General features: G+C 45.6%; 1 protein-coding gene across 1 annotated transcript in view; it reads left to right on the top strand.

Annotated features, from left to right (window-relative positions):
- The window catches only part of LOC147634793 (uncharacterized), a 62,594-nt gene that overhangs the window by 36,198 nt on the left and 13,024 nt on the right, over positions 1–13,372 (top strand). Inside the window, exon 2 of the mRNA XM_086803970.1 lies at positions 2,241–2,376. Within this exon, the coding sequence (XP_086660096.1) occupies positions 2,241–2,376 (136 nt within the window). The remainder of the gene's footprint in view (positions 1–2,240; positions 2,377–13,372) is intronic.

Below are 13,372 nucleotides of genomic sequence, written 5' to 3'. Positions count from 1 at the left end.
CCTGTAGGCTGCGAGCCTGGCATGCATTGTGGCAACGCTCAGCTTTGGTGCTCAACTGGCGACCAGGGCGGGGGATAACCGTCTGCCACTCTCCGGTTGATGGGTCATCCATGGTCGGAACCTGGTGCTCCGCGGCTTGAGGACCTGCTCCTCCCTCAGCCCCTTGGTGAGGATCTGAGCGGGAAGTAGGAGGGGGAACCACCGGGGGCGGTCGTCTAGTCTAATGCCGAGGGCAAGCTCTGGCCAAATGACCCATATGCCTGCACATAAAGCATTGGTCTGGAAGGTCGGAATACTCCATTCGCTGCACAATGGGGTCGCCCCGAAGACTGGGAATAGATATCATGTGAGGCACATAATCTAGTGAGGCAACATAGATGCGGAGAGATGAAATCCCGAATACTCATGCGAGGGCCGAGGCAGCGGTTGGGGGGGATTCCATCACTCTCCCGAGATGACACTACCAATCACCGGGAGAAGAGGAAGGTATTCCTTCCTGAGGCTTGGAAAGAAGATAGTCATGGGAAAGCCTGAAACTCCAGCTAATGGGTCGGATGTTGGGTTGAAGCCGTGCTGCCACCGTGCAAAGAAGGCCTGGGCCGTACGCAGTGCAACGGGGCTCAACTGCATGACAAGATCATACGCCGCTGGTGAGTTGAACTCAACCTGGTAGTAGTCACGCCCCAAAGGATGAATATTTGGATCTTTGCTGGCGCACCTAGGAGGCTAGCCTGAAGAAGATCTCTGAGTTGGCCACGCGTGGGGCGGCTACTGACAATCTTGCATACAAGAGTGGAGGCCTCTAGGGATGCGACAGTCGTAGCGAAGGGAAGGGGGCAGGCGCAGAAAAAAGGCAAAAGGGGGGGGAGGCTACAGTTGGCGAAGGTAGGGGGGGCAGCGCAGAAGGAAGAGGGGGCGGGGGTCACGGACGGCGAAAGGAGTTTTTTTTTCTTTTTTTTTTGGGGGGGGGGTGTGGAGTGTGGGGGGGGCTGCTGCAGTCGGTCAGGACTGGGGGGCGGGCACAGGTGCAAAACGGGTGTGAGGGGGGCGCCAGCAGCGACGCAGTACAGGAGGGCGGGAAGTGCAGCTCGCTAGCTCAGCGCCTTGCTTTTTCTCCATCCACTATTATTCACTTCTACAGGCTGACTATGAATATACACATACTCATGTGAGTCATTTAGGTTTGTTTGAAAATAAAAGTATGCTATTTGGGACAAAATTACCAAGCAAGTGTAGATATGGGTAGTATGTAAAGTTAAATTTTGGACAGATAGAAGTGATCGGCTTTCTAATAGATCAAGCTGATTATGGACTATAGTTGATTTTGGAATGAAAAGTGAGACGATAATGACATCCTTTTCCTAGTTATTCTATGAAGAAAATTGTTAGGAGGTGCAACTTGGGAATTCGTGAGTTGGCAACTTTGTGCAGAGTTTGTCATCGATGACAATGATTCTTGTTAAAGAGATGAGAATGCCACGACCTTAATGAGATGGTAGGGATGAGAGATTTATGGAACGTGCTTGAGGATTAGAGGCCCAAAAGATAGCAAATAGAAACAAGGGAGCATGAGATTGCACACCATTTCTTGCGAGTGCTAAGTGAATGCTGGGCTGGAAAGATGGGGTTCTTGGGAGATGGTGAGAAGGCTAGGGACTTAGTAATGCATAGCATGGGGGACCAAAGGGAGATATGGGCGTGTGAGTATGGTTTGTCTTGGTGGGTTCAAAGTCCATCGGTTTAAGTTGGAGGGGTGGATCATTAAACTTATGCCATGCTAGTGTATCTTTTCTATTTCAAGTCTCCTCCACAGAAGCTTGCATGTTGAAAGAGCTCACGCTTGGTGATGATCATCTCTTTATAATCAATAAATTAGTTACAAAGCCATTTGACTGAAACCATTTATTATCACCCCTTAAAAACCTACAGAAACTGTCATCTTGTGTGTGCACAGGCTGAGCAAATGTCACAAAGGGTGCCTAGGCTATTTGTGTGTGCCTACCCTCTTAAATCTCGAGCCCTCAAGATGATCTGATTTCTAATGCCAATTCAGACATTTAAGTGGCATGTCTTAAAAGAATAATTGTTTCCATCGCTAAGTTTGGTAAATTTTTCTGGCACAAATGCTTTCTGAGCTTTGTTTACCAGGTATTTTCTGCTAATTGCCAAATTGGAAGTAAGTTATGTCCCTTTCACTTTTTGCCAGACCAATTTACCATGATGCATGTTTGGCATTGTAGGCGAGATGTGGCAGCTGTACTGGATGAACAAGGGTGGGAGAGAATCAAAGACACAGAGGGGCTTACTCGGGAGGGTCCAGTAGGCAAAAACATGCATCGAAAGAATAAGAAGATGGACTTGAAGGAAGAGCTAATGGTATGTGCTCAGATTCATTACTATGCTTGAAAAGTGGTACTGCCATGGTGGTAGGGTCTATCGCTTTTTCTAAAATTGGAGCGCTATGCAATGCTTTGGTTAACACCTAGTTGAGTACTTTTCTCTTATGCTTTACAAGACTGTAAATCTGCCCTCCTAGTAAAGGTGAAACCTGCATGAAACGGAACCAGGGAAGGGACGTTTTAAGTGACACAATCATCTTCTGTGGATGAGCTCTATAGAAATGTTAAAACTCCTGCAAAAGTTCACCTTAAACCAAATGTACAAGAAACTGCAAAAAAAAAAACTTGAGAAGTAGTGAAAAAATCAGTGGGAAAGTTTGGTAATGCCACACTGTATGGCCTGCTCCTCTGTCTCTTGTCACATACTTTGAATAACATAGCTCTTGATGTTCTTGTGTCAGTTCTATCTTCTGCCTGTGTCTTGATGTGGAGCATGTCTGATAAAACTGAGTTATCCCATAGATACCTTGAGTTCTCATGATGAAGTTGCGAATCACGCATGGATGTCTTGACTCTTGACTTCGTGTGACATGCATCCCTAAGCAGAATGGCATCCCATGCCTTTAAGAGGAGCCATAAACACCTTCCCTTATTGGGGACATTTTCTTGTGATGTTATTATGTTTATCATTGTATTAGGACTCAGCAGTCCTCACCAGCCATGTGGTAGGGTCGTGGGCAGGTCAGGCAGTGGAAATGCATGTTGGGCAGCAGCAGTTGCAGCAACTGGGTAGCAGGTCAAGCAGGCAGATCCCTGACAAGGACCCTAAATGGCCCTATAAATAGTGGGTGACCACTTGGGCTTATTTTCCATATATCCTAGGCAGAATTGTACATGTTTTCATCACCCATGGCCATCAAAGAGCAGATAGCGGCTTTGATCTATGTGCTATTTGTGCAGTTGAAGGCTCTCTGGCTTGAGTTCACTACTCAAGTCGGTAGAAGTTTCAGGCCCATGGGGTTCTAGATTTCAATTCCACAGCTGGTGGCCAACACTCCTGGAACACGGAGGATGATCACAAGCAGGAGGTGGACTAGCCTGAGCACTCCGAGTATCATGGCTAGGGGCATTTTGACCATCAATCCTAGTCTCAGGAACATTTAGCTTGGCATGAAAGCAGTAAAGGATTCGCCATTCGCACGGTGGTGTGCATTTGGAGGCGGGCTCCAAACGTTGAAGATGCTGAAGTCTCTCAAGTTCAAGTGCACATAAGTCCCATAGCCTTTTGGACGCAGTTCGTATTGCTATGATCCTCGAGCATCAGGATGGCCCAAATTGTCAGTGATACGACTGCTGTGGACAAGAGCTCACTTTCCCCATGTCCTTATTGGACTGCTTCTTCGGGTTTTCCTTCCCAATTTGATCAATGGAATCACAAAAGTAACATTGGCCAACTGCACGCCTAGCTTGGCACTCTTCAAGGGTGAGGTAAGGAACCAAGATTCCCATTGGGTTTGTCCTTACCATCCTTGGCCTTGAACTGCATGCCCTTCTTCTTATTGTCTTTTCTCCAGCTGCCATGGAAGATGTTATGTACCTGATGCTAACCTTGGGTTAGTTGACCTAATCTAGGGTTTAGGGGACCCAGGCATTAGGAATGCAGGTTGATTAGAGGTTAAGCCTCATATATTGATAACCCCACAAGGTATGGCTATTTATAGTTACAGGATCCACTTATATAAGTGGGCGGTTGGTTGTGAAGTGGCTATTGTGTATTGTGGTCAGTACCTAGGCCATGAGTGAGAGCTATTCCTGCTTGTCCATAGCATAATGTAGATAGCTTACAAAATGTTGGGTTTTATGCTGTGTATGCACCCAGAGGAGTGCTAGTGATCATCAGTAGATTACTGGGGCACTTTTTACTTCAGTTAGTGGAGGTTTTTTCCCCCCAGTTTAGTTCAGTTTCACTTATATGCAGTTTATAAGTGTTTTGGTCCACCCGGCACATTTTATGGCCGGACATGTGAACACTTATCTTTAGGGTCACTATTATGTGGCTATTGTACTTCACTTTTGATCATCAAGCAATAGACTGAAGTCGTGTTCTCTCTTTCTTGGTTTCCACGCCTGCTTGAAGCTCCTGTAAACCCTAACCCTAACACCCATTGCCTTCAATTGGTATTAGAGCCCTGCCCGTACACCACCTACACCTTTTGCTGCTGCTGCCCGTACACTTGTGCGCCGTACATCTGTGCGCTGTACACTACTGTTGTAGCGCCGCATTCAGTACCCCGTACTGTACCTGCTCGCCCAGCACCGTACTGTACCTTCAGCAGCTGACGTGTACCTGCTCGCCCAACACTGGTACAGCATTGTCTGCTCCGTACACAGACAACGCTTCTGTTCACACTTGCGTAGCAAGCCGTACAGCTGTCAGTACAGGCGACCTGCAGTACTCAGTCATTCTGTACCTGTTCAGTACCCGCCTTCAAGTACTGTACCTGCCCGTACATTAAGCGCCGCCTTCAAACTTCCGTACCTTCAAGCGTCGATCACAGTACCTGCACAGTACTTCCACATCATCAGTCCTGTGAAGTACAGTCAACTGTACTTGCACTTTGGTGGACTGTACTTGCAGAAATACCACAAGCTACTCAGTCATTCAGTGGTAAGCATTAAAATTCAGTTTTTGGGCATTTTTATTTTCTCTGTGAAAATATACAGGCACAACAGGCAGATTTTCTAGCAAAGAACTATACAGGTTTTTTGCACAGTTTGGGTGCAGCAAATTTGGGCATTTTTGGGGCATTTTGGCATTGTGTACGCCATTTGTTGCTCTACTCAGTCATTGGTGCATTGAGCTGCACATTCAGAGGATTGAGAGTGCAGGCATATTTGGGTGAACTGTATTCAGTGGAGTACAGTTATTTTCAGGGTTTCTGCTATTGGGTTTTTTGATAAACAGGTACAACATTGTGCATAAGCATAATGGCAAATCAACAGCAAAGTGATGTATTCACATATTTGTCTAAGGAAGACAAATTGGATGGCACGAACTACTCCTTGTGGAGTTTTATGCTGAAAAATGTGCTTGTGGCAAAAGGTCTTTGGGATTTTGTTAGTGGTGATGAACCACGTCCAGGACCATTGGCTCCAGAGACTCCTCCCCAAGGGGGTGCTCGTGGACGAGGACAACAGGTACAGGCTCCAGGACAGCCATTGCCTGTTCAAAGAACAAATGCTCAAAAGACATGGGATGCCAGGGATGCACAAGCTTTGTCACTCATTGCATTGTCAGTACAGAGGTCCATTATACCTCATATTCGTTCAGCTGGCTCTTCACAGAATGCATGGGTGACTTTGGAGCAGATGTATGCTGCTCGTAATGAGGCTAGAATCTCATTTTTGAAAAGAGAGCTGGAAAATCAGAAAATGAATGAAGGAGATGATATGTCTAGCCACTTAAACAAGCTGCAGGATTTGAGAGAACAACTCATCAATGTGGATGAGATTATTCCTGAGACATAGCTTGTGTCCACCATCTTGCACTCTTTGCCAAGATCTTACTTGGCTTTTCATACCTCTTTGAACCTCAGCATGAGGAATGCTGTTGACCCCCTCAAGTATCAGGAACTTGTTGCTCTCTTACTACAAGAGGAGCAAACGAGGAAGAATATGAATATGAACACAAATGCTGAACAAGCATTTACTACAGGTCAAAAGGGGAAAGGAAAAACTCAGCCAAAGAGTGCAAATCAAAATTCAGGTGATGGTGGTTCTTCACAGGATACCAAGAAAAGTGATGGACAGCCCAAGAAGAAGGGCAAATGTCATTACTGTAAGAAGCCAGGTCACTACATCACGGAATGTAGGAAGAGGATTGCCAAAGAGAAGGCAAAGGAAGCTGGGATGTCTGTTAATGATGCTTCTAAAGCTCCTCCAGAGACTGCTTCTTTTGTTGAGGACAGGGATTACTGTTTTTATACATGCAGCTATGATGTCTCTTGGTCTTGCATGTACTTGGTATTTTGATAGTGGTGCCTCAAAGCATATCACATCTCGCAGGGATTTGTTTAGTCATGTTGGCCCTGCCCCTGTTGGCAAAACTGTTCAGTGTGCCAACAATGCTTCATATCCAGTTCGTGGCATTGGGGAGATTCAGCTCACAGCCATTGATGGCTCCATTCTCCGCCTTACAGATGCCTTATATGTACCAGGGATAAAGAAGAATTTGTTGTCCATTTCTTCTTTAGCACATTGTGGAATGCAAGTCCACTTTGATGATGATAAATGCATGGTCAGAGACAAAGCTAATGCCTTGACCTTGATGCTTACTGGTACATTATGTCATGGACTTTATCAGTTGGATGCATTTCAGCCAGTGGATCAGTCTGCTTATCATGCATTCACTCTTACTCCAGCTATGGTTGATGCGGAGTTATGGCATGCTCGCATGGGGCATGTAAATTTTGGTAGTCTTATGCTTATGCAACGACATAACATGTTTACAGATCTACCTCTCATGGAGAAGCCTCCAGATCACATTTGTGAAGGGTGTATTTTGGGAAAAATGCACAGGTTTTCCTTCCCACGTGATCAGGCTCTAAGAGCAACTGCGAAGTTGCAACTTATACACAGTGATCTTTGTGGTCCCATGCAGACGAAGTCATTAGGTGGTTGCGTTTATTTTGCAACATTTATTGATGACTTCTCTCGTATATGCTGGGTCTATCCTTTGACACAGAAATCACAGGTATATGATGCATTTTTGGCCTTTGTAGCACTTGCTGAGACAGAGTCAGGATGCAAGGTGAAGACTCTCCGTTCTGACCGAGGGGGGGAATATATGTCACATATGTTGAATTCCTTTCTTGGGAGTAGAGGTATAAAACATCAGTATACTACTCCTGACACTCCACAGCAGAATGGGGTTGCAGAAAGGAAGAATCGGTCACTCATGGAGATGGCCAGATGTATGTTAAAGGCAAAAAGGCTACCACATATCTTTTGGGTGGAAGCAGTCATGTGTGCTTGTCATATTTTGAATCGATGTCCCACAAAGGCATTGGTTTCTATTACTCCTTTTGAGGCTTGGCATGGCCGCAAGCCGTCTGTATCGCATTTTCGTATCTTTGGGTGTCTTGCATATGCACACATACCCAAAGAGTTGAGGAGGAAGCTGGATGATAAAGCCACAAAATGCATTTTTGTTGGGTATAGCCGTGAGAGCAAGGGCTACAGGTTATATGACCCACTATCCAGGAAGATATTCACTAATCGGGATGTGATTTTTGATGAAAAATCAGAAATATCCATGGCTGGTTATGAGGCAAATCAGGCTGAAAATGATGTGTTTGAAGGTCTACTACCCATGGAGTTTCATTCCACAGTTGGTGATCCAACTCATGAGGGTACAGGACAGCCAGCAAATGATGTAGGTGGTGCAGAAATTCAGCAGCCAAATGAGCCAGAAGCTGAACCAAATATGGGGCAGCAGGCACCACAGGTCAGACATATACCTAGATGGTATTTGAGGACATTACAGGACAGCCATTTAGAGGGTCCTCTTGCTGGTCGTACTCGTAGGGAGACAAGGACCAATGAGCATGCACACATCATGGATTTGAATCTGGTTATGGCAGCCAGTTTACAGGATGATGATGAGCCTGATTCATTTGTGGATGCACGAGATAATGTGCATTGGAACAAAGCCATGCAGGATGAGCTTGATTCTATTAAAAGGAATCAAACATGGGATTTGGTTGATCTGCCCAAAGGCAAGAAAGCAATTGGTACTAAATGGGTCTATAAGTTGAAAAGACATGCAGATGGATCCATTGACAGGTACAAAGCCCGTCTAGTTGCAAAGGGCTATGCACAGAAGAAGGGCATTGATTATGAGGAGACATTTGCTCCTACATCCCGTATGTCGACACTTAGGTGTGTCATTGCATTGGCTGCACATCGTGGTTGGGTTGTTCACCAGTTGGACATAAAGACTGCATTCCTACATGGGGACCTCGAGGAGGAAGTTTATGTATTTCAGCCCATGGGATTTGCAGAACATGGTCATGAGGGGAAAGTTTGCAGGCTGAAAAAGGCCTTGTATGGTTTGAAACAAGCTCCACGAGCTTGGTATGCAAAAATAGATGCTTTTCTACTCACTCAGGGATTTGTGAACAGTCCATCAGAGGCCACTCTGTATATAAAGAAAGAAGAGACAGATCTGCTGGTCATCAGTCTTTATGTGGATGATCTCTTGCTCATGGGATCAAATGATGACAAAATTGCAGCTTTTTAGGAGATACTGCAACAGACATTTGACATGTCTGACTTGGGCCTTGTACATTACTATTTAGACATACAGTTTGTGCAGGATAACAGAGGCATTGGGTTGTTGCAATCACGCTATGTTGCTAAACTTCTGGAGAAGTTTAAATTTCAGGATTGCAAGCCTATTAGTACTCCTATGGAGCCTGGGATGAAACTGTCACTACAAGATGACAGTGTTTCCTTTGATGCCACTACATATGCTCAGGCTGTTGGGTGCCTTATTTACTTGTGTAATACAAGGCCAGATATTCAGTATGCAGTCTCTCAGTTGAGCAGATTCATGCACAGCCCGCGGTTGTCACATTGGCAAGCTGTGAAGCGTGTATTCCGTTATTTGCAGGGTACCTTGTCTCTTGGATTGCTTTATCCTGAGGGAGGTGACATGCAGTTATACGCTTACAGTGATTCAGATTGGGCTGGTGATTTTGATACCAGACATTCCACTAGTGGAAATTGTTTCTTTCTTGGCTCTTCATGCATTTCTTGGCTAAGCAAGAAACAGACCACAGTGGCCACTTCGTCTTGTGAGGCAGAGTACAGAGCAGCCTACACTACTACTGTTGAGTGTGTTTGGCTGCGTCGTCTTATGACTGATATGGATATTTCAGTGGAGGAGCCTACACCTATCTATACTGATAGTCAGAGTGCCATTGCTGTGGCCAGGAATCCTGTGTTTCATGCTCGCACGAAACACATTGAGATTCACTATCATTTTGTTCGGGAGAGACTCCAAGCAGGAGATATCAGTCTGATCTGCTGTCCTACAGATTAGAATGTGGCAGACATCTTCACCAAGGCATTACCACGTCCGAAATTTGAAGCATTCTGCAATGCTTTGAATTTGTTTCCTTTTGGTGGATGATATACAGTGATCACATATCACTCCAGGGGGGTTTGTTGGGTTTTATGCTGTGTATGCACCCAGAGGAGTGCTAGTGATCATCAGTAGATTACTGGGGCACTTTTTACTTCAGTTAGTGGAGGTTTTTTCCCCCAGCTTAGTTCAGTTTCACTTATATGCAGTTTATAAGTGTTTTGGTCCACCCGGCACATTTTATGGCCGGACATGTGAACACTTATCTTTAGGGTCACTATTATGTGGCTATTGTACTTCACTTTTGATCATCAAGCAATAGACTGAAGTCGTGTTCTCTCTTTCTTGGTTTCCACGCCTGCTTGAAGCTCCTGTAAACCCTAACCCTAACACCCATTGCCTTCACAAAAGGCCTTAGTAGCAGGCCCTGGTGGTATGGGATGCCAGGGTTGATTGGCATGGATCTGTGAGGAACGAAGTCTTAGCCCCTAGGCTTGAGGGTGGCCTACTGATGTAGGCATACGGTTGGGTGGTGAGCTTTTGCCCACTACACTTGGATTTAGCGTGTGTTTAGGAGATTTTGGGTGGGGTTGGACTAGGCAGACCTGTGACATTTGGTATCATAGTGCCGTAAACCAAGAGGCACGCTAGCAGAAGACAAGGTTTGCGTTATGTTCTTGATCGTTTTGGATTTTGTTGTGAAACAGATTTATGTGTCGGTGCACGAATTGAAGGCCGCATACTGCTCATACAGGGCTGACGTGTTTGGTCGTACAGTTTTGGCATGCATAGAAGTCTGTCCAGTGCATGGCAGGGTGTATAGGCTGGGCTGGAGGTCGTACATGCTGTGTAGAGGGTGCACAGCGGCATGGCGTAGCTGTACACAGGGAGGGAAAGCGGTGCTGATGGCCATACAACTGCGCAGGAGGTGCAGAGGGAGTGTATGGTGGAGGGGGCTGTGGATGGCAGCGGGCACCCTTACATGGTGTGGAAAAGAAGCACGATATAATTAGCGAAAAGGAGAAAATAAAAGAACATGCATGGCAGTTTTTAGTGGGAAAAAATGTGCACGTCTTTTTAAAAAAAGAGCACACACTTTACAGCCTCTTTGAAAAAAAGAACCTTTTTTAAAAGCTCTCTATTCCTTGCACAAGTGGGAAAAGCACAGGAAATATGCTGTTATGTTTTTTCGCCCACCCTTATAAATTGTAGCCCTCTCCCTGGCTGAATCTTGACGATTTGCAGCTTTGAAGGCTTGAAGAGCAGGCATTTGGGATCACAAACCAGTCCACTCTTTCTTGGACTTGCGATACAGGAGTTTCCACTTTCTGACGCTGGAATACCACCTTTCTATTCCTCTTCTTCTATGCCATGGCGACACCGGCGGCCGTGACTTCCAATAAAGAGGTGGTTGATCATGGTAAGGATTGTTGATAGGAGGATATGCCAACACTTATGCCAGAATTTGAAGAAAGCTTTGAAGAAGTGGAAGTTGTGGAAAAAGCTTATGTTGATGTGGAGATGGTGAAGCCTCGGGAGGAGATTCGACTTATGAGGTATCAGCTCACGCTCTTGAAATGGGCTGTGGTGAACCCCCTCCCTTCCGTGACCCCTAGTTTGATTGCCCCTTCTTTCACTCCCGATATCTTTGCGGGTCCCAACACAAATTTCTCAAAGAATACTCAGACCACGGCTACTGATTTGACACTCAAGCGGGAAAAAAAGTTTAAACTGGGAAGGCCGTCCAGAACCAGAATGAACCTAGTCCTAAGAAGACCGTGACGAAGAAACTTTGGAATCTTCGGGAAGGTCGATGCTTGCGGTCAGAAGGGCGACATGAAGGCTAATTGTCCTCAGGCTCAGAGTGGTACCAAGGTGGCACATGTGACCGAAAGAAAAAGGTAACCCTAAGAGTACTTCCATTGATACATGTGTTTTGAATCATAGTTTCTACATAGATTGTAACTTCAGTGTTTAGCAGTCTCTGGGTCCAATGATTTGATCCGTATTTGTGGGTCGGTCAAGGCTGTGCACATCCTTTTTGACTTGGGGAGTACTCACAATTTCAGTAATGCCAAGCTTGTGTAGGAATTGGGAGTAGCGACTCAACCAAGTGTGAATTTGGCGGCGGGACATGAACAAGTCTAGAATAGACGAGTGTCCCGGTTACCTGTAGCTATTCAAAATTATACTGTGGATTTTCTTCTTATGAATCTATATAGGATAGATTTGATATTAGATAAAGAATGTTTTTTGAAGGGTCAGACCTATTTCCTTTAGTATGGGTGGTGCCCAGTTTTGTCTCAAGGGTGATTTTGTGGTATAATTTAAAATTCTGAGTATGAAGTGTTTTGATGTGTGCTTGATCTCCTTTCATCTGATGTGGATTATATTTTTCATTCAATAGTGTTAGATCCATGGGAGGCAAAGGCTTTAGAAACCATCAAAGATGACTTCTTTGATGTTTTTCATGTTGATTGTCTCATGGTCTTTCTCCCAGTAGGGCTGTTGACCATAAGATTGAACTCATTCCAGGCACAACCTATGATATTTTACCTTACGGGATGAGTCAACTGGAAGAGGATGAGATAGCTCGACAACTGTCAGAGTATATCAGGATGGGTCAGATTCGCACGAGTAAATCTCCTTGGGGGTCACCCGTGCTTTTGAAGCACAAGAATTATAGGAGTTGGTGGATGTGTGTGAATTATAAGAATTTGAACAAGGGTCCTAATAAGAAAGGGTATCCCCTCCCGAGAGCGGATGACTTGATTGATACGGTGGAAGCTCAAGGCTTCTAAGAGGGAAACCCTTCCGTTTGGGTCGCAAAAACCTTTTCGTATGCACTGGAATCGCCCAAGCCAAAGAGACTCAAGCAACGGCTCCAAACCCCCTTTCCATCCACCAACAATCAACACCTTGCTGGATTCCGACAAAGCTGCTAGAAGCTCAAGGCTTCTACGAGGGAAACCCCTCCATTTGGATCTTGAAGTCAAAGAAACCCGCACTACAAGCCTCTGCAACCATGCCATCCAGTGCTAAACTAAAGATGGATTGGAGACCTAAGGCCATGCCTCCGACACCACCCCCAAAGCTTAAGCAGGAATGGAGAGAAGTGGCTACCACCTTGATCCATGAGCTTGCGGCACCACCACCAAGCAACAAGAGCTAACACCACGCCCTGTTTCCATTCCTTTCAAAGAAGAGCCACCCATGGTGCCAAACCCCGAAAAGAGCAGCACACAAACTACTGTGGCACAACCAGGCAGTCCCAATGCTAAACCAATGGAGACCTTAAGCCATGCCTCTGACACCACCCCCATAGCTTAAGCAAGAATGGAGAGAAGTGGCTACCACCTCGATCGATGAGCCAGCAGCACCACCTTTGATGGAGTTCGACAAGTCTGTGGACACCGAGCAGCAAGAGGCAACACCACGAAGAGAGCCGCACACAGATTACTACTAGCACAACTAAGCACCATGGTCCCACAAAACCTCCGTGCACCATGCCGCAACACCAACTCGCGAGCTAGAAGGCCAAAGTTCAAGCAAGAGTACTAGAGCGAAGCTGGCAGTGGTAGCATTAAAACGTTTATCGTGGATGGGCAAGTGGTTTTTTGTCTTTGATCATTGAGCTCCCAAGGTAAACGGAAAGCCTTACGTAGCTCCTACTATCAATTGTACAAACACATACTTGGGAATGATTGAAAAACTTAAATTTAAAAACAAAAACAAAACAAAAAACCCTCCCTCTATCCATAAACACAAATACACTTGTAACAAACACAACCCAACCCCGTCTAAATTTAAAATAATATCCCCCCTCCTCTCCCCTCTCTGCGCGCACCCCCCCCCCCCTCTCTACCTTCAACACAAAACACACTCC

Source organism: Cibotium barometz, chromosome 10 (genome assembly GCF_041138505.1).
Source record: "Cibotium barometz isolate CiBa-2024 chromosome 10, ASM4113850v1, whole genome shotgun sequence".
Lineage (NCBI taxonomy): Eukaryota > Viridiplantae > Streptophyta > Polypodiopsida > Cyatheales > Cibotiaceae > Cibotium > Cibotium barometz.
Note: the sequence above shows the minus strand (reverse complement) of the source record. Positions and strands in the feature narration are given on the sequence as shown.